Below are 23,224 nucleotides of genomic sequence, written 5' to 3' on the forward strand. Positions count from 1 at the left end.
ATGAAAGCAATTCGCAGACTGCTTGCCACTTAGTAAGACTTCAATAAATGGTAGCTGCTGTTGTAATTATAATAATATACAATATATGATATGATATGTTGATAACTGTTAATACTGTTGTTTATCCATTTTCTCAGAGAGCATGCACCAAGCCACCTTTCTAAAAAGGGACTTAACACAAGAGGTCAAAGCCAGCCCAGGATGACAGACAAAGGAGGTCAGACTTGGCCAGCACCTGAGTCTCAGTCACCAAGAAAGGACAAGTCAAGCCCCCATGCCAAGCAGCCCAGCCTCTCTTCAGCCTTACCAGCCCCCGGGCTCCTTGGAGACATTGTGGATGAGGGCACCGCGGCAGAAGCTCAGCTCATCGCTTTGCTTGGCTTTGTAGTCATACAGAGCTTTCACGGTTCTCTGAGGCTTTCAGGGAAAACAAGAAGGAAAAGGTCAGGCCGGGGACAGGAGGGGAGGGAGGCGGCTGCGCTCCCAGGCACCATTTGGTTCTTCTCACTGAGGAGCAGGAGGCTTCAGGCCAAGGTCACAAAGTCACCTGCTGGAGAGGGACTGGCATTGCAAAGAATCCAAGACCCCAAAAAGTCACTAGGGAGTGAAGGAGAACTGACCTAGGCAGACCCAAGGGTACCTGGGTTGAGGTTAAGGGTTAGGGGTTAGGAGTTAGGGTTTAGGGCTGGGTTAGGGTTAGAGTTCAGGCTTAGAGTTGGGGTATTACAGGTTAGGGTTTAAGGTTAGGCTTAGGGTTAGGGTGGGAGTGACCCTATATTGTAGTGACACCATATTGCTCAATTTCCTCAACAAAGGAAGGAGATGCCTTTTAGATTAAGCCAAGACCGTCATCACAGTGCCTGTGCTCAGCAAGCCTCCCACAAGTTTAAGGGCAACCCCATTCTTCCTGCCTGTCCTGAGGGCCTCACTGCTCTTTTTCTGTAGGTCAGCAGTCCCCTATCTACACTCCTGAAGGACCTTGACATTTTGCAAGAGTCACTGAGCTGCTCCTCCATGAAATTCATCAAAAAGTGGTCTCTGTTCACAGATCTAAGATAGAACTTCCTTGGTATAGAAATGTTCTTCAGTGAATTTGTTTTCACGCCTTCTGCCTGGTGGGCATAAATGAACACCCACACGGCAAGCAAATATTAGTGGGAAAAGCTCTGACATTGTCAAACCTGTTTCAATCAGTGGCTTCCTTCTCCTCCCACCGGAAGGAAATGGGCATTTCACAGGGAACCCAGTAAAACTTTTCCTCAGAACACAGGCTACGGAGTCAGATATGTAGGTTCAAATCATTGCTCTGCCTTTGAATAATAATAAAAGTTTGAGTCTCTCTGATCCTCAGTTCCCCCATCTGTGAAATGGGAATTAAATTTTTATGTATTTCACAGAGTTGTTAAGACTATTACATGAGATCATGTGTATAATGATAAAACTGACAACAGCTTGCAATTCTTAAGTGCTAACTAGAGTATAGTGAAAGCATTGTTCCAAGCCTTAAGGTATCTCCTTTAATCCTTACAACAACCATAACAGGTAGGTAGTTATATGATTATGCCCATTTTACAGATGAGAATACTGAGATGCAGAGAGAGACAGTAACTTGCCCCACATCAACCAGCTGTTTTAAGTGGCTCAGCCCAGAACTGGATCCATCAATGTGAGTGATTGCCATAGTTCATGATGTTTCATAAGAAGCAGTGTGGGCCGGGCGTGGTGGCTCAAGCCTGTAATCCCAGCACTTTGGGAGGCCGAGACGGGCGGATCACAAGGTTAGGAGATCGAGACCATCCTGGCTAACACGGTGAAACCCCGTCTCTACTAAAAATACAAAAAACTAGCCGGTCGAGGTGGCGGCGCCTGTAGTCCCAGCTACTCGGGAGGCTGAGGCAGGAGAATGGTGTGAACCCGGGAGGCGGAGCTTGCAGTGAGCTGAGATCTGGCCACTGCACTCCAGCCCGGGCGACAGAGCGAGACTCCGTCTCAAAAAAAAAAAAAGCAGCAGTGTGGGTTCTAGAAGCCCTGCCACAGGGATCTGCAGCTGGAGGCCAGAGGCTAAGCAGAGCCCTCGCCTTTCTCTCCCCTGCCTGCACACAGAGCAGCCTCTACCTGCATATCCTGCTTCAAGGATGGATATGAGGACCAGAGCCGGTCTCCAAGGCCACAGGAAGGAACACTCATCAGTTAGACAGGTGATTGTTCTCGTCACCAAAACATCCTTCACTTCTAACAAAAGTTTTTGCTACTAAGGTCTCTTAATGCATTTCACACACAGCTCAATTTGCCCACAACTTTTCAAGATTTCATTTCTTTCTGAAACAGATCTGCATTGGCCAAGGATTATAAATTTTTAAAAAAGAAGGTCATCGCTGGATTTCAACAGAGCCCACAAGCAGGGCCCCTTCCTAAGTGAGCATTGTACACTAATCGTGTGCCACATGACCCCCAAACAGAAAATTCGCCGCAGTTCTTCCTGTGCTGGCTCAAACTAAATTTCAGATGAAACCATGGCAAGGAGGAGCTAAGGGCTAAAAGTAAAATCCATCCCTACACCTGCATGAAATTACACAACAGTGTCAGGGTGGGAATATGAGATAGCATTTGCGCTGCAAGGAGGTCAGCGAACCAAATGGAATTTATAAACACCACGGACTCCGTCAGCGAGCAAAAAACATTTGAAAGACTTTTAATTAGAAGCATTTGGCCCAAAGGTGGCTCGTCAAACCTCAGAATTTTATCAAAACACTGTTGCATTTGGATGGAATTCTATTAACATTTTCCCTGACACTAGACTTCATATTGTCAATCATCCTTTCTTCTCAAAAAAAAGAAAAAAATTTATTTTAGCCAGGTTTTCCAAAGTCTTCCCTTGCCCTGTTATAACTGCCAGGGGAAGAAGATGGAATCCACATCAGCCTCGTGACTCAGAAATCGTGTGAATTGGAGGTTCGGCACTTACCATGGACGGATTGATTTCACTGGGATCCACATACATTCTGCTGACATCGTAGAGGGAGTTTATATCTCTTTCCTGGAAAAAAAGAAAGAAAGAAATGGAATAACCCATGCTCCTCGAATAGCCCTTACATATAACAAGTGTTCTAGGCTTCCTTATGGTTACCTATCCTTTGATAGAGGAGTTGAAACCTCACAGAATTTTCTTATGGCCCATGAGTAGACACAGAAAGAAGCTATAAAGAAGGTCCCCAGACTTGGAAACTAACCCAAAATCAGAAAGGCCCTGCCCTGGCCTGCTGCATGCCAGGCACCGTGTTCCTTTGTAAAAGCACAAATCCTAAGATCCAATGGTGTGCTGGAGTGACCTCCCGGCTCACAAAAGCCCACTGCGTACATCACTTTGTGACTCCACATTCCAGGTTCAACCACAGCACATCAACAACTTGAAACTGACCACTGACCACCATGGAAGTATTTACACCATGGAAATTGGCAAATGCTATAAACCAGTCCCTTCCACTGCCCCGCTCAGAGCTGTTTGAACATTTACTAGCATACCACTGCCAAGATCCACCCCCACCACCTCTCTGTTCCTCTCTTTCTGTTCCCCATGTGACTTTAGGGCTTGCGGTGTGGCCACTCCTCTACCTAGAGCCACCCCTTCATTCACTTCTCCCAAGAGCCCATTCACTGCTGTCTTCCATGTTTCAGCCCACATTTCTCCCCTTTTAAGGTGGCCCTCTCTATCTCCACTCCCACAGCCTAAGGTAGTATCCACCCCTTTTCACACCATCCTGTTTATTATATTTCATGCTACGTGAAAACATCTTAATTGTGTATATTGTCTGTCTCTCCTCTCCAGAACCTAAATTTCCCAAAGCAGATTTTGTTGCATAGTACTCCCAGTATCTAGAACAGTTCTTGGCACATGGTCAGAATGCCATAAATCTCTTTTCAATAAATTAATGATCTGTGTGGTAAGAATGGAGACACAGTAATCACGTCAGGTCTCTCCTGAACCCAGAACTCTCCAGTAACTCAGAGAAAAAGCCAGGGCCTTACAATGGCCTATGCACCCCTGCATGATAAGTCACCTGTGAACCCCCGTCCTTATTTAGCTCTACCCCGACTTGGGCTCGCTTCATTCCAGCCATGCTGACTTCCTCTTAGTGCCTCCAGGCAGGCTTCTACCTCAGGACCTTTGCACATGCTATCCTCTCTTCCTCCAGAAGATACCCACATGGCTCAGTCCTTTTCAGTGAGATCTTCCTATACCACCCTCTGAAAACTGTGGCCCCTTCTCCATCACTCTGTATTCCTTTATCCACCGGCCCAGTGTTCTTCTCCTTAGCACTCATCACCACCTGGAACATGCTATGGATATTTTAAATCTCATTTGTTGCATCTCCCCAACACTACACTATAAGCAGCACAAGGGCAGGGTCTTTGTTGTATTCAATTTGTATCCCCAGGACCTACAGCAGTATCAGACACCTGGTGAATACTCAGAGGTTTGCTGAATTCATGAACAGATGAGGTACAACCTCAGACAAGAAATTCCACCAAACCACAAGGCAGTCCACCACTTACCATGTTGTAGCGCTCCAGGAGCTCGGGGGTCACGGGATAGCGCAGTCTCATCTTTCGGTAGAGTGAATGCTTCTCGTAGTAACTGACGAGCTCCACCAGACTCTCAAAATAGGCAGAGGTCCCCAGCACAAAGTGCCGGCCATCCCGGTTGATGCGACAATGCTTCACCTTGCCCCTAGCCCTGGAGGGGGAAGAACACAGGGTTGACATGCCAAGATCCTGGTGGCCAACCAATTTTTATACAAACCTCACTGATTAGATACAACCTAGTTATCCAGCCTTAGAGAAGTGGGTAAATAAACAGGGTCTAGTCCTCCTATGGAATACAAGACAATTAGAAAATGGTGTGGGTATTTTCAAAACAGATCTAGAAGAATCTGTGTCTCAGAAGAAATCTTGCCAAGTGACTCAACAGCTCCTCTTACCCTCCCCTCCTCCCCAGCTACAGGACTTGACTTTAGGAGCATCCTAGGGAACTAGGTCAAGAGTAGGCCACATCTGGCCCACCACCTGCTTTTATCGAAACACAGCCACAGTTCATTTGTTTATACATTGTCTGGGGCTGTTTTCACACTAACAGCAGAGTTGTGTAGCTGCAACAGAGACCATATGGCCTGCAAAAACTAAAATATTCACTCTGTGGTCCTTTACAGAAAATGTTTGCCAATCCCTCCCATCAAAATTATTAAATCTTGTCTTCAGTGACTCAACTAGTAAAACAGTGACTTTTTTTCAAAAAAGAAATAAGTCTTTCATTCCTTCATCTATTTGAAACATGAAGCAGAAAAAAATCCAAACAGAAGAGCCTGCTTGGTTTTATTAGCTTTTATCAAGACAGAAACATCTGGAAAAATATTTTTGACCCTAAGTTTACAGCCAAGAGGGTCTTTTTTAAAACATCTACCCCAAATAGCCAAAGCAATTTTGAGCAAAAAATAACAAAGCTGGACATATAACACTATCTTACTTCAAAATATACTACAAAGCTATAGTAATAAAAATAGCATGACAGGCTGGGTGTGGTGGCTCACGCCTGTAATGCCAGCACTTTGGGAGGCCAAGGTGGGTGGATCACGAGGTCAGGAGATCGAGACCATCCTGGCTAAAATGGTGAAACCCCCTCTCTACTAAAAATACAAAAAATTAACCGGGTGTAGTGGTGGGTGCCTGTAGTCCCAGCTACTCGGGAGGCTGAGGCAGGAGAATGGCATGAACCTGGGAGGCAGAGCTTGCAGTGAGCCGAGATCGCACCACTGTACTCCAGCCCGGGTGATAGAGCGAGACTCCGTCTCCAAAAAAAAAAAATAGCATGACAGTGGCATAAAAACAGACACACAGACCAGTGGAACAGAATAAAGAACCAAGAACCAAGAAATAAATCCATGCATTTACAGTCAACTGATCTTTAATAAAGATGTCTAGAACCCACCAGGCGGAAAGGACAGTCTGTTAAATAAGTAGGGTTGGGAAACCTAGATTTAAAAAATTTAAAAGAATTTCAAAAGAAATTCCTATATAAATAAAAATTGCAAAAGAAGAAAATTAGACCCTTATCTCACACCATAAACAAAAAAAGCAGCTCAAAATGGATTAAAGACTTAAACCTAAGACCTGAAACTGTACAACTACTAGAAAAAAACAGAGAGGAAAACCTCCATAACATTGGTCTGGGCAATCATTTTTCAGATATGACCCCAAAAGCACAGGCAACAAAAATGAAAGTGGACAAAGGGGATTATATCAAACTAAGAGCCTTCTGCATAGCCAAGGAAGGAATCAACAGAGTAAAGAAACAACCTACAGAATGGGAAAAACCTCTGCAAACTGAACATCTGGCAAGGGGTCAATATCGAAAATATATAAGGAAGTCAAACAGCTGAATAGTAAGAAAATAAACGACCCAATCTAAAAATGGACAAAGGCCGGGTGTGGTAGCTCACACTTGTAATTCCAGCACTTTAGGAGGCCAAGGCAGGCAGATCACTTGAGGTCAAGAGTCTGAGACCAGCCTGATCAACATGATGAAACCCTGTCTTTACTAAAAATACAAAAATTAGCTGGGCATGGTGGCAGGTGGCGGGTGCCTGTAATCCCAGCCACTCTGGAGGCTGAGGCACGAGAATCACTTGAACCCGGGAGGCAGCGGTTGCACTGAGCTGAGATCATGCCACTGTACTCCAGCCTGGATGACAGAGTGAGACTCTGTCTCAAAAAAAAAAAGGACCAAAGGATCTGAACAGACATTTCTCAAAAGAAGATACATAAATGGCCAATGGTTACATAAAAAATATTCAACATCACTAATCATCAGAGAAATGCAAATTAAAACCACAATGAGATGTCACCTCACACCTGTTAGAATGGCTATTAGCCAAAGGAGAAGTGCTGGTGGGGATGTGGAAAAAAAGGGACACCCGCACCTGGTGGATGGGACTGTAAATTAGCATAGCCACTATGGAAAACAGTACAGAGGTTCCTCAAAAAATTAAAAATGGAACACCATGGGATCCAGCAATCCCACTTCTGGGTATACATCCGAAGGAAAGGAAATCAGTATGTCAAAGAGAAAGCTGCACTCCTATGTTCATAGCAGCATTCACCATAGCCAAGGTGTAGAATCAGCCTGCCCATCAACAGATAAATGGATAAAGAAAATGTGGTACATTTACATAATGGAATACCATTCAGCTTCAAAAAAGAAGGAAAGCCTGTCATTTGCAACAACATGGATGAACCTGGAGGACACTGTGCTGTGTGAAATAGGCGAGACACAGAAAAACAAATACCACATGATCTCGTATGTGAAACCTAAGAAGACTGAAAGTCACAGAAGTAGAGAGTAGAATGGTGGTTACCAGGGTCTGGGGCAGGGGGAGGTAGGGAGTGTTGGGGTTATGTTGGTTAAAGGGTACGAAATTTCAGTAAGACAAGAGGAGTAAGTTCAAGAGATCTGTGGTACAGCATAGGGACTATAGTCAGTAACAAAGTCCGGGCCGGGCATGGTGGCTCGCACCTGTAATCCCAGCACTTTGGGAGGCCAAGAAGGGTGGACCACCTGAGGGCAGGAGTTCGATACCAGCCTGGCCAACATGGTGAAACCCCCGTCTTTACTAAAAACACAAAAATTAGCCAGGCATGGTGGTGCGTGCCTGTAATCCCAGCTACTCAGCAGCCTGAGGCAGGAGAATCGCTTGAACCCAGGAGGCAGGGGTTGCAGTGAGCCAAGATCACGCCACTGCACTCCAGACTGGGTGACAGAGCAAGACTCTGTCTCCAAAAAAAAAAAAAAAGACCTGTATTCTTGAAAATTGCTGAGGGTAGACTTTAAGTCTCACCACACACAAAAGAAATGGTTAAGTATGTGTGGAAGTGCATATGTTATTATCTCAATTTAGCCATTTCACCACGTATACGTATTTCAAAACACCATGCTGTACAAGATACATATATACAACTTTTATTTGTCAATTAAATAAATTAGGAAAAGCATCTAGAAGCGTAGTTTCTATGGGCATACTACTCATTTAACAATTTTGCATGGCAGGGAAAAAAATCAAGAAAAGACATTTTTTGCACTATAGAGAGACTTTTTATTGTTTTCAAATACTTATTTCTTTTTTAAAAAGGATTTCCAGTCTTTTGAAAAATACATATCTATTCCTTTAAGCCATTTCTTCAAAAAGGCCTGTGAAAACAAAACGCTAGAAGACTTCTGCTTCAGTGGTTTATTTGCAGTGATATTTTATTAAATATTTATTCCTCCTAAAAACACAGAGGAAAGAAAAGAAACAATGCTGAGTAGAAAAGCTGCAGAACGATCCCATTTGTATTTTTCAAAAATAGAACAAAAATACCCACACGCGAAATGGCACCATGTATTTTCCATAGGCACAGACATGCAGAAATGCGTATTTATTTTTTAAATGTCTGCATGGACACAGCAACTAGCAAACTGTGCTTTTCTACCAGGATATCTCCACTGAGATGAGAAGGACCGCAGGGGGCTTTAGCCTTCAGGGTAATGTCTTAATTTTTTATAGAGAGAATATCTTCCTGCAATATTCATGTAATTAAAAATTAACTTTACAACTTTTCATAAGAGCTTCTCAGGGCAGGGGGGCTCTGGGGTGCCGAGGTAGAGAGCCGAGGTCAGGTTCTGGCCCCTTCCACAGGGAAGCCCTAAGCCTCAGTTTCCCGATCCACAGCCTCGGGGATCCGCAACCCCTGTCTCATGGGAGCATTAGGATCATCGTCTATGAGGTGATTTCGGGGTAAGCCCTCGGCACTGTGTCTGGCACTCAGGCAGGACTCAGTAAGTGAATGGTTTGGAAAACGTAACTGAAATCAACCCACAACTAACTTCCCTGGGAGAAAAGAGAACCAAAAGGGGAGATGGGAACAGGGCTGGAATACGAGTTGCATCTCCCAACCTCCTGGAGCATGGATGCCACGGCCACGGCCTGACGTCTCAGCTTCACTGAGAAACCCCTCATCCTGCCCAAGAGATGCCTTCCACCAATCACAACCAGGCAACAACTCAACACTTCCTTTGTGGATTTGAAAGCAGGTGTTTCTCCTCTCCTGGGGAAATCTATCCAGAAGTTCAGTACACATCTGCAGAGCCCAGAACAGTGCCTGGCACAGGAGAGGTACTTTACAAATATGTAGAGAGCAAGGAGGAGAAGTTCCTCCAGACCTGCGTTCCCCCACTGCCTGGTCCAAATTCCCCATCCGTTCCCCTGGAGGGCCCCTACTCACCCTCCACCACCCTGCCTGACCAATCCCTCTGTAGCACTCACCACAAATTATTACACTGATTTCCTTATGTGCTCAAACCTCCTCAGTGCTTCTCAATGAAGGACAGTGACACTTCACCCCAACCCCTGACCACAGAAGGTTTGAAAAAGTGTATGTCCCGGGGCAGGGATGAGGGTGGTGCTTTTGATTGTTACAATAACTTAGGGTCCCAGATACACATGCAGTGGGTGGAGACCAGGGAAGTTCAACATCCCAACACAACAGGATCAGTCCTCACGCCCCTCCTCTTTGAGAAACACTGTGGGGACAGAGCTTCCCTGACAGTGGGCGGTGGGGAAGGTGGGGAGCTGCCATCCTTGCTGATTGATTCATTGAGCCAGCATTCACCAACCACCAACTACATCCCAGCCAATGTTACATAAGCAGGAACAGATCAAAAACAAGAAATACTTGGAGTGAGGCAACGTCTCATCCCTGCCAGACCATTAGCCTGAGAGAGCAAGGACTGGGCTGTTTTTATCACTCCTGCATTTCTGGAGCCCAGCACAGGCCCTGGCACACAGTAGGTGTTCACCGTACATCTATTAACCCCTAAAAAATAAAAACTTCCATTCTCAAGACACCTCCAATCTCACGGGGAAGACAGGTTCACGAACTGAATGGGTCATGTATGAAAATCAGGCAGTCAACCTGAGGACCCACCCAGCCTCTTCATCCACGTGGTCCCATTGAAGTGACCCCAGCCCCATCCCCAGACGGCCCGTCAGAATCATGCTACCGGGCTCAGGGAAGGGGCCATCCTTTCTGCCGGACACTGTCCTGGCAGCCCAAGGTACCGCCACCTGAGACAGAAGCTGATGGAGAGTAACGCCAGCACGCACACACAGGTGGCATCCCGACCAACGTCAGGCGAGGGCCTGACCGGGTGTGTCAGAGCTGTCTCCCCTCTTGAGCACCTCAGTTTCAGCCGGTTGAGTTTAGTTACCATCACTTGCACAGTATGACAGCACAGTGGGAGTGCCAACACCCCACCTGGGGCCTGGCGCATGGCAGGCCTTCAGTCCATGCACAGCAGACTGAACACACCTCCCTCCCCATCCAGGCTGAGGAGGCACCACTAAGAAGTTTGGGGAAAAGAGCAAAGGGCAGAGGCACCAATGCTGAGAAGCCCAGGTCGCCCTCTTGGGAACACAGAGTACAGAAGAGCCATGCTGGTGGGAGGCTGCCCTGTGGCTGGAGCCAGCACACAGCAGGTCCTCAGTAAACTGCAGTGATAATGACTGTCACCACGGTCCCCAGGGAGGTAGCTCAGGCACAGTGGTGCAGGCAAGGAGGAAGGGAAATCCTAACGCCCAGGGGGCAGCCTGGCAGGGTCGCCAGGGGATGGGACCAGGGCACAGGGAATGGGGAGAGGAGTGGGCAGGGGCAAACCACACACCCCACAGCAACTATCATGCAGCCAGAACCACTGCGCCCATGTGAAACACAGGCCCAGAGTGTTCACTGCCTCCCATTTTTCACAAGAAGCAATCTCCGAGTTTTTCAGTGAAATTTCTCAGTTTTTCGCATCAGTGTACAAAAGATGCCCGCAGGCCTGATTTGGCCCCCAAGCCTCTGGCTGGAGACTCTGGAGTGAAGAGCTTAGACTTTGGAGACGAATAGGCCTGCATCTGAACCTCAGACTCCCTTGACTATGAGGCTGTGTGACTCCAGGCAGGTCACTTAACCTCTCTGGGCCTGTTTTCTCCCTTGTAATAACTAGACCTCCCTCTCACAGGCTGTAGCAAAGGATTCAATCAGATAAGGCCTCAAAAGCAGCCCAGTGTCTAGAACACAGTTAGGAACTCAACATATGGCAGACTGTTACCACTGTAAGAATATGCAGGGAAACCCTGGTGCTGGGGAGACAGAGGGACAGCATGCTACACGGAGTCTGAGTCATCCCTCCACTCCTTGTCATTAGTGAAGGTGGGGGAATCTGGTGTTTGGGGGTAAAATTAGAGAATCACAGGCCTAGAGGTGGTTGGGCAGCAGCTGCAGATGGGAGGAAACTAGATCTACATCATCACAGGTCTAGGTTGTCTGGGTTCGAATCCCAGCTCCACCACTTACTGGCTGCCTGCTTCAGCAAGTTACTTAATCTTGCTGTGCCTCAGTTTCCTCCTCTGAGAAATATGGATCATGGTCATGTTACTGGAAGCCAAAGTGAGTTACTACAGGGCATCCTGCCCTGGAGAACACACACTATGCCTGGCACGTTGGAGCACACATTCTTGCAGCAGCTTTTGCTGTGATTGTTGTTGTTGTTGCTGATGCTCGGGGTGGGGTGGGGGGGTTCATGGGGGAACACTGCAGGTGAGCCTACACCTGAAATTCCCCCTTGCCTCTCCGCACCTGTCCTTGCCAAGCCCCTCTGGAGGGCGTGTGCCTCCCACCCTCGCACCCACCTGAAGGTGATGGCATAGGAGTCGCTTCCCTCTCGCTTCCGGATCAGGAAGGCTCCGTCCCGGGGGATCCTCATCAGCATGTCCTCTGCCTCTCCGCGGCTCAGGCTCTCATAGTACCACCTGCAGCACAGGGCCAGGGAAAACGACCAGGTGAGTGGCCTCCAGGCTGTCAGTGGGCCACCCACAGAGGGCAAGACAACGGTGTCAGTGACACCTGGAACCTGGCCCTGGAAATGATCATGGAAATCACGCAGTGGGCTTCCCCAGCCAAAGACACCTCAGAAAATAGCAATTTGTAAAAACAACAGTGGGAGACCCTGTGGGTCTGTTTCAAGCCCAAAATAATACACTGGGCCAGGCACAGTGGTTCACACCTGAAATCCCAGCACTTTGGGAGGCTGAGGCGGGAGAATCACTTGGCGTCAGGAGTTTGAGACCAGCCTGGCCAATACAATGAGACCCTATCTCTATAAAAAAAATAAAACAGACTGGGCACAGTGGCTTATGCCTGTAATCCCAGCACTTTGGGAGGCCAAGACAGGTGGATCGCTTGAAGCCAGGAGTTTGAGACCAGCCTGACCAACATGGCAAAACCCCATCTCTACTAAAAATACAAACATTGGGCCAGGCGCAGTGGCTCACGCCTGTAATCTCAGCACTTTGGGAGGCTGGGGCAGGTGGATCATGAGGTCAGGAGACTGAGACCATCCTGGCTAACAAGGTGAAATCCCGTCTCAACTAAAAATACAAAAAATTAGCCAGGCATGGTGGCATGCACCTGTAGTCCCAGCTACTCGGGAGGCTGAGGCAGGAGAATCACTTGAACCCGGGAGGCAGAGGTTGCAGTGAGCTGAGATCATGCCACCGCACTCCAGCCTGGGCGGCAGAACGAGACTGTCTCAAAAAAATATATATATATATATATTAGCCAGGCCCAGTGGCATGCGCCTGTTATCCCAGCTACTCAGGAGGCTGAGGCACAAGAATCTCTTGAACCTGGGAGGCAGAGGTTGCAGTGAGCTGAGATCATGCCATTGCACTCCAGCCTGGGAGACAGAGCAAGACCCAGTCTCAACATAAATTAATTAATTAGCTGGGCACAGTGGCACACACCTGTAGTTCCAGATAGGAGGCTGAGGTGGGAGGATCACTTGAGCCCAGGAGCTCGAGGCTGCTGTGAGCCCTGATTGTTCCGCTGCACTCCAGCCTGGGCAGCAGAGCAACACCCAGTCTCAAAAAACTGATTTCTGTTCATCCACCCAAGCAGCCCAAAGATGAAAGGCCAGGTTCCTAGTGAGGCACAGTTATTACCACATGTCTCAGAAAACCGAAGACAGAGAGCACAGCAGGAGTTTCATGGGATTTTGGGTAGTTTTCAGGTTATTTCTTAAGAAATAGCAAGTTTTAAGAGGCAATCCATAGGAAAATTTGACAGAAAAAGTGAAAAAAAAAAAAAAAAAAAAGTTGCTATAAGTAATACGGCCTCCTCGGAAATGTACATGTTAACAGCTTTCTGCCTAAAAATTGTTTCTTCTTTATTCCCGGGATTTGCTGACCCTTCACAAGGCCTACCTTGATACTCATTTCACTAGACAAAAAAATCAAAGGGAGACTTTTACCATCATTGTTTTCTTGTTCATTTTCAGAACAAACAGGAAGGAGCTCTGAAAGGTAGGAGGATATCCTGGGCCAGAATGACCCTCTGAAAATCAAAGCCCAAAGCCTCGGGGCTATGAAGACAAAGTAGAAGAAAGGGAAAGGAGAAAAGAGAGGGGAGGAAACAAAAAAGAGAAAAGGACACAGCTCATGGTGCCAGGAATTTGGAAACCCGCCACCTCGGCAACTTTGAGACGCCGATGGGCCCAGGCGAGGGTGTCCTGGGGGTCTGGCCCGGCTGAACCACCAGGCCAGCTTCTCTGCCTGGAGGAGCTAACCCGACCACCGCCTGCCTCCTGCTCCACCCTCAGACACGTACGGCTTGGACTCGTGGGGGTTGGGGTTGGGCACAGGGTCCGTGAGCCGCAACTCAAACTCGGCGCAGCGCAGGTGCGTCTCGCGGTAGTGCTGGATGAGGGCGTAGATGCTGCTGAAGGTGAGGTTGTCAGTCAGGTAGTACTTCAGGGTTCCACCCTCCGTGGTGGAACGGATCCGGCAGTGCTGGACCCGGCCTGACCGCCTGCGGGGAGAGAACACCATCAGGGCTGGGAGAACACAGGCCGGGTCACTGCGGCAGCCAGGGCCTCAGAGGCGGGGACATCACATGTGGCCACACAACCTTCCCTCTGCTCCTAGAACAGACACAGGAGGCTGGGCGCAGTGCCTCACACCTGTAATCCCAACACTTTGGGAGGCCGAGGCGCGTGGATCGCCTGAGGTCAGGAGTTCGAGACTAGCCTGGCCAACACAGTGAAATCTCGTCTCTACTAAAAATACAAAAATTAGCTAGGCATGGTGGCACATGCCTGTAATCCCAGCTACTTATAAGGCTGAGGCAGGAGAATCACTTGTACCCGGGAAGTGGCGGTTGCAGTGAGCTGAGATCGCGCCACTGCACTCCAGCCTAGGTGACGGAGCTAGAGTCCATCTCAAAAAAAAAAAAAAAACGCATGCAGGGTCTTAGTATAGGCTAGACCCTCAGCCTGGATTCTAGAACATTCTCTCTACTTCCCACACCCCACCCACCCTACCCCCATCCCCCTCTTATCTATATAACTGCTTCTCTAGAGCCAGGATGCTTGGATTCAAATCCCAGCTCTGCCACATATGAGCTAAGTGTCCTGGAGCAGGTCACCCATCCTGAGCCATGGTGTATTACTACCCTAGCGGTCTGACAGGGATGATAACGGTGTCCACCTCAAAGAGGCATCCTGAAGAGCAACCAAGACCGCACACACGAGGTGTCTGGAGTACTGCCCAGCACATGGTAAACATCATTTAGGTGTCCAGTATTATTTGCGTGTTATTAGTATTCTAATTTTCAGCCAGGTGCAATGGCTTACAGCTGTAATCCTAGTGCTTTAGGAGGCTGAGGCCAGAGGATTGCTTAAGCCGAGTTCAAAATCAGCCTGGGCAATGTAGTGAGACTCCAGCTCTACAAAAAATTTAAAAATTATCCAGGTGTCGTGGCATGTGCCCGTAGTCCCAGCTACTTAAATGGCTAAGATAGAATTGCTTTAGCCAGGAGTTCGAGGCTGCAGTGAACCGAGATTGCACCATTGTACTACAGCCTTGGCGACAGAGCAAGACCCTATCACAACTTTTTTTTAAGTGACAGAATTATAATTTCCCTCTTTCAGGTCTCATCTTCTTTCAGGAAGGTTTTCCAGACCATTCCCCACATCGTGACATCAGCGCCTTCTCTCACAGACTTTCCTAAATCCCAACTCACATTAAACTCCCCCAATAAAGGGAGGGAGGTCCCTTTATCTGGCCTCGTTTCATTGCACTCGTCGCAACTATACTTGCATATCATTTGAGTGACTACTTTTTCATTGCCCATCTCCTTCGAAAGACGCTAATGTCCAGGAGGACAAAGACATTGTCTGTCTGGCGTAAGTACTGCACCTAGCACAGGGCACGCCCTCAAGAAGTATCTTTTAATGCACTGAGACGTGGAAAAGTGAGTGGATGAATGAATGCACAAGCTCATCACAGCCAATGACGGCTTCAAAAGGACAGCCCTAGCGTCCCCCTTTTACAGAGGAGACGGAGACGCTAGAAGGCTGTCTGAATCATCCAGAGCTGCATGACCCACTCCAGGGCCAGGACCGGGGGAAGTGAGTGAGGCCACATCATCTAAGTGCAGGGTCAGATCTTGTCTTTGTCTAAAATGTTCATATTTTGTTCATCACAGACTTTTTTGCATTACTTTTGATTTTTTAAAAGATTGCCCTGAAATTTCATTAATCTGGATTACTGTGCCCAGGTGAGTCACACCTACCTCACCCTTGTCCCAGCCTAGAAGAGCTTGACAAATGAAATCTGGGATTCAGGTCCCAGCCTGCCCAATTCCTGCCTGAGCTGGAACCACTTGCCACCCTGCCTCATCCGGCCGGCGTGGAGGAGAAGGCAGGTGTTCCCTGGGTCGGGGGCATTACCAGAAGGACAGGGTGTAGTCATTGGGGAAGGTCTCGCTCTCCCGAACCAGGAAGGTGCCGTCCTTGCCCCCTGTCTCCATGCAGTATTCCTGCAGCAACTTCTCGGCACTCGTCCTCTTCTCCACCTTCTTGTGGAACCATTTCTCCCCAAAATGTAGCTCTGTAGGGGGTATATCCTGGGCCGCAAAGAGAGGAGGGGTTTCTGAAAGCCTTGGACCAAACCCCAGCATCACTAGACAGGTCCTTCTGTCTCACCCTGACCCAGGGCACCAGATAGCATAGAGAGGCCAGTCTCAGCTGGTCCCCACCAGAAGGGCTCTGGCAAAACAGTACCCACTACCCTCCTCCGCCTGCCTCCCACTCCTGAGAGCCCTCATTTATAGTGGCCTCCTGACATCCTGAGACATGGAGTGAGGGGTTCCTAGCATAGCCCTCCATTCTGTTCTATGGGAAGTCTGAGAGCCATGATGCCCTAGGGGCTGCAGAAGTAAACAGCGGGAAAGATGACCACAGCTGGAGGAGAGGGCAACAGGAAAGCCTGGGACCAAGCCAGAGCACCGGCCTCCATCTAAGGCCAATCAGGCCCTTTAGAGAGCAGGAAAGCATCTTGAACCTCACTGGTTAAACCACCTGCGGCAGCCAGCCAATCAGAGACGAGCCAACCAGGCCATGGTACCCAGAGTAGCAGCAACTTCTTCAGCTGAGCATCCCCTTGCCAGCTGAAGCCAGAGAATCCACATGGGAAGGAGGTCCCGGGGGCTGGCTGGTCCCTGTGGGCCCCTGGGGACCTCCTCCCTATGTGGCTAGGGTGCCCCCTACCTGGGGCCCTTCCTCCTCCGTAGTCTGTTCAATGTCATCACTGAAGGACAGCTTGGCGTCGGCAATGGCGCAGTAGTGCCGAGTCCATTTCTAGAAAGTGAAACAGGTATTAGTGCCCCCCAAGGCCTCTACCTCATCAACTCTGGAGCCCAGAGGCCCTGCAGGGCATCACCCCAGCATCTACTGTGGATGTGCTTTTCCCAGTTTCATAGACATTTATGGTGACTTCTCTGAATTCAATTCTCTTCAAGGCATTTCTTTTTCAAAACATTGATGCATTTTGAGCTGCTTTTAGTATTTGAGCTTCTTTTTGGACTTTTTAAATCCATGTGTCTAAGGTAGGTACAACTCGTCATCATTTTCTTTTCTATTTCATCTACCTTATAAGACTTTCAGGATTTTCTGTCCAATTTGTCTAGAGATCTTACCTTCAATATTTACTTGTTGCTAAATGACTTTTTTTTTTTTAACTGGTAAAATTTAGTCTCTGGTTTTACTGTAAAGTACCAGTGTTAAGTTCTTAGTTTTGGTCACTGTTTTATTGTCATGCATGATGTTAATGTGAGAGGAGGCTGGGTGCAGGGTATGCAGAAAATTTTTTTTTTTAATAATGTTTTTATTTTTATTTTTGTATTATACTTTTAAGTTCTAGGATACATGTGCACAATGTGCAGGTTTGTTACACACATATACATGTGCCACATAGGTGTGCTGCCCTTTTTTTTTTTTCTTGAGACAGAGTCTCCCTCTGTCACCCAGGCTGGAGTGCAATGGCTTGATCTCAGCTCACTGAAACCTCTTCCTCCCAGGTTCAAGTAATTCTTCTGCCTCAGCCTCCCGAGTAGCTGGGACTATAGGCACGTGCCACTATGCCCAGCTTATTTTTGCATTTTTAGTAGAGACGGGGTTTCACCATGTTGGCCAGGATGGTCTCGATCTCCTGACCCCGTGATCTGCCCGCCTCAGCCTCCCAAGGTGCTAGGATTATAGGCATGAGCCACCGTGCCTGGCCCAACTTAATTCTTTACTTAAATATTGCCATTTTTGGCTGGTCACAGTGGCCCACGCTGGTAATCCTAGCACTTCGGGAGGCCGAGGTGGGCAGATCACTTGAGATCAGGAGTTCAAGACCAGCCTGGCCAACATGGTGCAACACCATCTCTACTAAGACTACAAAAATTAACAGGGCATGGTGGTGCGTACACATGGTCCCAGCTACTCAGGAAGCTAAGGCACGAGAATCACTTCAACCGGAAGGTGGAGTCTGTGGTGAGCTGAGATGGTACCACTGCACTCCAGCCTGGGCAATGGAGCAAGACTATCTAAAATAAATAATAAATATTGCCGTTGTTATATTTATATCTAGGATACAAGAAGACATGTAAAAACATACTCAACATGGATATACACATTAGGTAAAGGGATAGAAGCAGCATTAGAGCCTGAAAAATACGCTTTCTGGGGGAACAACCCTGGATTGGAGGATACGAGGGAGTCAGGGCAACCTAAGTGCACACAGCAACAGGTACTGGATCCCGAAACAGGAAAACAGCCTGAGTGGACACAGTGGTAACACTGAAATACAGTCTATAAACTAATTATTAGCATTGTACCACTGTTAATTTCCTGATTGCGCTAATTATACTGTGGTTATGTAGGATGCTATTAATAACATTTGGAGAAGCTTGGTAAGGGTAAATGGGAATATCCCATACCATTTGTGTGTGTATGTAAATATATTATATTGAATCTAAAATTATTTCAAAATAAAACATTAAAAATGCAAAAGGAAAATAAATTTAGCCAGGCTTAGCGGCTCATGCCTATAATCTCAGCACTTTGAGAGGCCAAGATGGGAGGACTGCTTGAGCCCAGGAGTTTGAAATCAGCCTCGGCAACGTGACCAAATCCCGTCTCTGCAAAAATACAAAAAATTAGCCAGGCGTGGTGGTGCGCACATGCAGTACCAGAGACTCAGGGAGGTCGAGGTGGAAGGATTGCTGGAGCCTGGGAGGTCAAGGCTGTAGTGAGCCATGATCACACCACTGCACTCCAGCCTGGGTGACAGAGTGAGACCCTGTCCCACTAAATAGATAAAGTTTAAGTAGGAAGGTAAATTTGCATGGCAAAAACTCACTTGACTAAAAATGGGAACAAGACAGGAATATTCTCAGAGCTCCCAGCAAGGCTCCAAGCAGCAGCTGCGAGGGGGGTGGCCACAGTGGCTATGGGAAGGGACCAAGGCCCACCTGGTCGATGGAATCCCACATGTACAGCTCTCCCTGTTGCTTCTGCTCATCCTTCTTGTCCTCCACGTTGACATCCACGTCGCCTCGGGGACCCAGCTTCTTGTGCTGAGGGGAAAACATACACACAGACTGTCTCCATGGAGACCCAAGTTTAGGTCTTCGAGCCAGCAGCCTTCATCTGCCTCTTCCCACCCAGGGCCTTTGCACTGCCTGTTCTTGCTGCCCGGCTTCCCTCTTAGTCTGTTCAGCTCTCCAGGTTACCCTGAACAAGGAGGAGGAGCTTTCCTTATAGCTTCATCTAAATATAGCCTATACTGGCCGGGCACAGTGGCTCACGCCTATAAGCCCACCACTTTGGGAGACTGAAGCAGACCGATCACTTGAACTCAGGAGTTCAAGATCAGCCTGGCCAACATGGCGAAAACCTGTATCTACAAAAATATAAAAATTAGCCAGGCGTGGTGGTACGCATCCGTAATCCCAGCTACTCGGGAGGCTGAGGCAGTAAGAATGCTTGAACCTGAGAGGTGGAGGTTGCAGTGAGCTGAGACTGCACCACCGCACTCCAGTCTGGGCAACAGAGTGAGACTCTGTCCCAAAAATAAATAAATAAATAAAAATAGCCCACACTCCCCTTCCCATCCTGCCACTCTCTAGCCCCAGGCCTGCTTTATTCGTCTCACATTTCTAGCCCTACACACACCATGTGATTGTCTTCTGTCTTCATGGCTAGAATATAAGCCCAATAAGGGCAGGGATGTTGTTTTGCTTCCTGTTGAGTCTCCTGTGCTAGAAGAGCACTTAGCAGACAGTAAGTGCTCTGTTGATACTCAGTGAATACACAACACCCCCTGTGCCCAGCCTTCTCCAGCACACAGAGGGAAAGGCAGGCTGCAGTCCAGAGGGAACAGGCTGGGCAGGATGGCAGGAGACCCGCTGGGGATTAGACTAAGGCGACCTGGGCGCAAACAGCACTGCAGCTATTCGACCAGCTGTGTGACCCCAGGCAAGTGGCTGCACTTCTCTGAGCCTCAGACTTCTCATCTGCAAGATTAAGACAGTGATGACACCTGGCCTCTCACTCAGGCAAGTGTCTGTAAGTTGAGGGTCATGTAACCTGGTGAAGGAGCTCAGGATGGAGAGTCAGATCCAGATTTGAATTCAGGGCCTATTACCTTACTGGCCATGTGACCTTGGCTGAGTCACCATCGGAGTCTCAGTAATCTGTCTCGTAAAATGGGGATGTGGCAGCCCCTGTGGGATCCCGTAAGTCAAAGAACGTGAAAAATAAGTGTCAACAGTGAAGCAGGACCTCAGTGTCCCGTTGTGAATGGCAGCATGATACATGATACAGGCAGGGGAAAACAGGCTTTGAAGGCAGACCACCTTGACCTTGAATAATTTCCTCAGCAAATACTAAATGTGAGACCCTGGCTGAGCTATTTAACCTCTGAATCTCAATGTCCACATCTGTAAAGTGGGCAAGGGCTGAGGTTATTCATCCTGCAGTGTCGTGACGAGACTGAGGAAGAAGATATATATGACCATGCCTAGACCAGTGCATGGTACGAGGTGACTGGCCAATGCCATTTCCACCTCATCTCTTGAAATAGAAAGAAGTGAGCCACAGCATATCAGGTGTGGGGCAGAGGGTGCTCTAAAAGGGGCCTTCAGTACTTTGCATCCTAGAACAAGAGCTGAAAAATCCCTGGGAACACAGAGCAAGCCATCCTAATGGAAACAGAAGGAACGAGCTGGGAGCAGGGAAGAGCAAATGCAACCAGGCTGCCCTGAAGAGTCACCAACCAGGTGCCTGAGAAGCCATGGACCCTCCATGGCCAAGCTCCATCCACCCCTTATCCTGCCTGGAAGCATGCCTTGGCATCTCTGAAACAACTGCCTGGGCGCAAACAGTGCGGGAGCTATTTTGTTAACTCATGACCCTGAGCAGGTGGCTGCACTTCTCCAGGCCTCACACTTCTCATCTGCAAGGCTAAGATAATTGACAGCTGATCTCCTGCTTAAGCAAACATCTGTACCTTGAGGGTCACTGTCTTGGCCAAACACTCCCTGTGCACTGACACTCTTACCCATGGGGGCACCAACATCCCCTCCTCTGGTTGGGCTTAGCCAAAGCTCCTTGCACTGCCTGGTGTTTCTCTATTGATGGGTTTGTCTCCCTACCAAACCATGACTTCTTGGAACACAAGGATTGTGCCCAATGTATCTTGGTGACCCAGTGACAATTGAGGGTATATGCCACATGCTGACACCACCCACACCTTTGTGTGTGCTATTCCCCCAACCTGGTAGGACATCCCCCTTCTCTGCTTACTGCTATGGTCTGAATGTCTGTGTCCTCCCAAAATGTATATGTTGAAACCTAATCCCCAGTGTAACGGTATTTGGAGATGGTGGTTTTGGAAGGTGGTGGCTGTGTCCCCACCCAAATCTCATCTTGAATTGTAGCTCCCACAATTCCCACGTCATGGGAGGAAGCCAGTGGGAGGTAACTGAATCATGGGGGCGGGTCTTTCAGCTGCTATTTTTGTGATAGTGAACACATCTCATGAGATCTGGTTTTATAAATGGGAGTTTCCCTGCACAAGCGCTCTTGCCTGCCACAATGTAAGATGTGACTCTGCTCCTCCTTCATCTTCTGACATGATTGTGAGGCCTCCCCAGCCATGTGGAACTGTGAACCATTAAATGTCTTTCCTTTATAAATTACCCAGCCTTGGGTATGCCTTGGGTATGTCTTTATGAGCAGTGTGAGAATGGGTTAACACAGAAGGTGATTAGGTCATGAGGGTAGGGTCCTCATGAATGGGAATGAGAGTAGAGCTCTTATGAATGGGAATGAGGGTAGAGCTCTCATGAGTGGGAAAGAGGGTAGAGCTCTCATGAGTGGGAATGAGGGTAGAGCTCTTATGAATGGGAATGAGGGTAGAGCTCTCATGAATGCGAATGAGGGTAGAGCTCTCATGAATTGGAACGGTGCCCTTATAAAAGAGGCCAAAGATATCTCCATGACCCAGATGGTTATTTATTAATAAGTAAGTATTTAAAAATAAAAGAGGCCCCAGAGAGCTGCCTCACTCCTTTCACCATGTGAAGACACAACTAGAAGTTGACAGCCTACAACTTGGAAAAGGACTCTCATACCAGCACCCTGACCTTGAACTTCCAGCCTCCAGAACCGTGATAAATCAGTGCCTGTTGTTTATAAGCCACCCACTTTATGGTATTTTGTGACAGCTGCATGAACACACTGAAATACCTAGGAAACAGCTGTTTGTCCTTCCCCATGAGCTTGTGGGAATGTCAACAAAATTCACATTCGCTCCTTCCATGAAAGGCTGACCACTAGGGACTTCAGATTCCACTGCCCTTGCAGGTAACACGACTGAGTTCTCACGCACAGAACACAAAAGGACAGGACAGCTGATTTGCTTACCAGAAACCATTTGCCCTGACACCCTTGGAGTTCCCGTGCTCTGAGCTGGAACTCGGATGTGCCTGAGACCCAGTGTCTACCACACAAACAAGGACAAAGCAAAGTCCCATTTTTGTGTAATGAGCTCCTTCAAAATCTGGAGAAGGCTACAGACCCCTTTCTCAGAATAATAATGCATAAAATTACAAAGGAAACTCGATTATATTGAAACATGATTAAGACATTAAATAGGCCGGGCGCGGTGGCTCACGCCTGTAATTCCAGCACTTTGGGAGGCAGAGACGGGCAGATCACGAAGTCAGGAGATGGAGACCATCCGGTCAACACGGTGAAACCCCTTCTCTACTAAAAATACAAAAAACATTTAGCGGGGCGTAGTGGTGGCGCCTGTTGTCCCAGCTACTCTGGGAGGCTGAGGCAGGGGAATGGCATGAACCCAGGAGGCAGAGCTTGCAGTGAGCCAAGATCACGCCACTCCACTCCAGTCTGGGGACAGAGTGGGACTCCATCTCCAAAAAAATAAAAGATATTAAATAAATATTTGCAATACACTAATAGATGTGTTTCTTTATTAACATCTTAAATAAGATCTAGAGGCAGATCTAATAACCTCCATAATTCCAAAGTGATGACGAGCACATTATTTTGAAATATTTGCAGTAACTGTAAATGTGATATGAAAATACTCATGACTTCCACTGGTGACAGAGCCCCCAAGTGGCTTGCTGCCAACGTTCATAATGGAAGGAAGTATTAAGTTTTATGTACAGGTTAAACAAATAAAGATGTAATTTTTTTTCTGTTGAAGTTCACATGCCCCTCTGATTCTAACCGTGGATTCTT

At 47.8% G+C, this 23,224-nt stretch overlaps 1 protein-coding gene across 2 annotated transcripts in view; it reads right to left on the reverse strand.

Annotated features, from left to right (window-relative positions):
- Positions 1 to 23,224, reverse strand: part of PLCG2 (phospholipase C gamma 2) — a 193,446-nt gene that overhangs the window by 41,567 nt on the left and 128,655 nt on the right. For both annotated transcript variants that reach the window (XM_010375145.2, XM_030924434.1), the window contains 8 exons: positions 18,925 to 19,029; positions 16,676 to 16,765; positions 15,857 to 16,032; positions 13,735 to 13,935; positions 11,760 to 11,879; positions 4,555 to 4,735; positions 2,966 to 3,037; positions 308 to 417 (listed from right to left, as the gene is read on the reverse strand). In XM_010375145.2, coding sequence (XP_010373447.1) covers positions 308 to 417; positions 2,966 to 3,037; positions 4,555 to 4,735; positions 11,760 to 11,879; positions 13,735 to 13,935; positions 15,857 to 16,032; positions 16,676 to 16,765; positions 18,925 to 19,029 — 1,055 coding nt within the window. The remainder of the gene's footprint in view (positions 1 to 307; positions 418 to 2,965; positions 3,038 to 4,554; positions 4,736 to 11,759; positions 11,880 to 13,734; positions 13,936 to 15,856; positions 16,033 to 16,675; positions 16,766 to 18,924; positions 19,030 to 23,224) is intronic.

Source organism: Rhinopithecus roxellana, chromosome 20 (assembly GCF_007565055.1).
Source record: "Rhinopithecus roxellana isolate Shanxi Qingling chromosome 20, ASM756505v1, whole genome shotgun sequence".
Taxonomy (NCBI): domain Eukaryota; kingdom Metazoa; phylum Chordata; class Mammalia; order Primates; family Cercopithecidae; genus Rhinopithecus; species Rhinopithecus roxellana.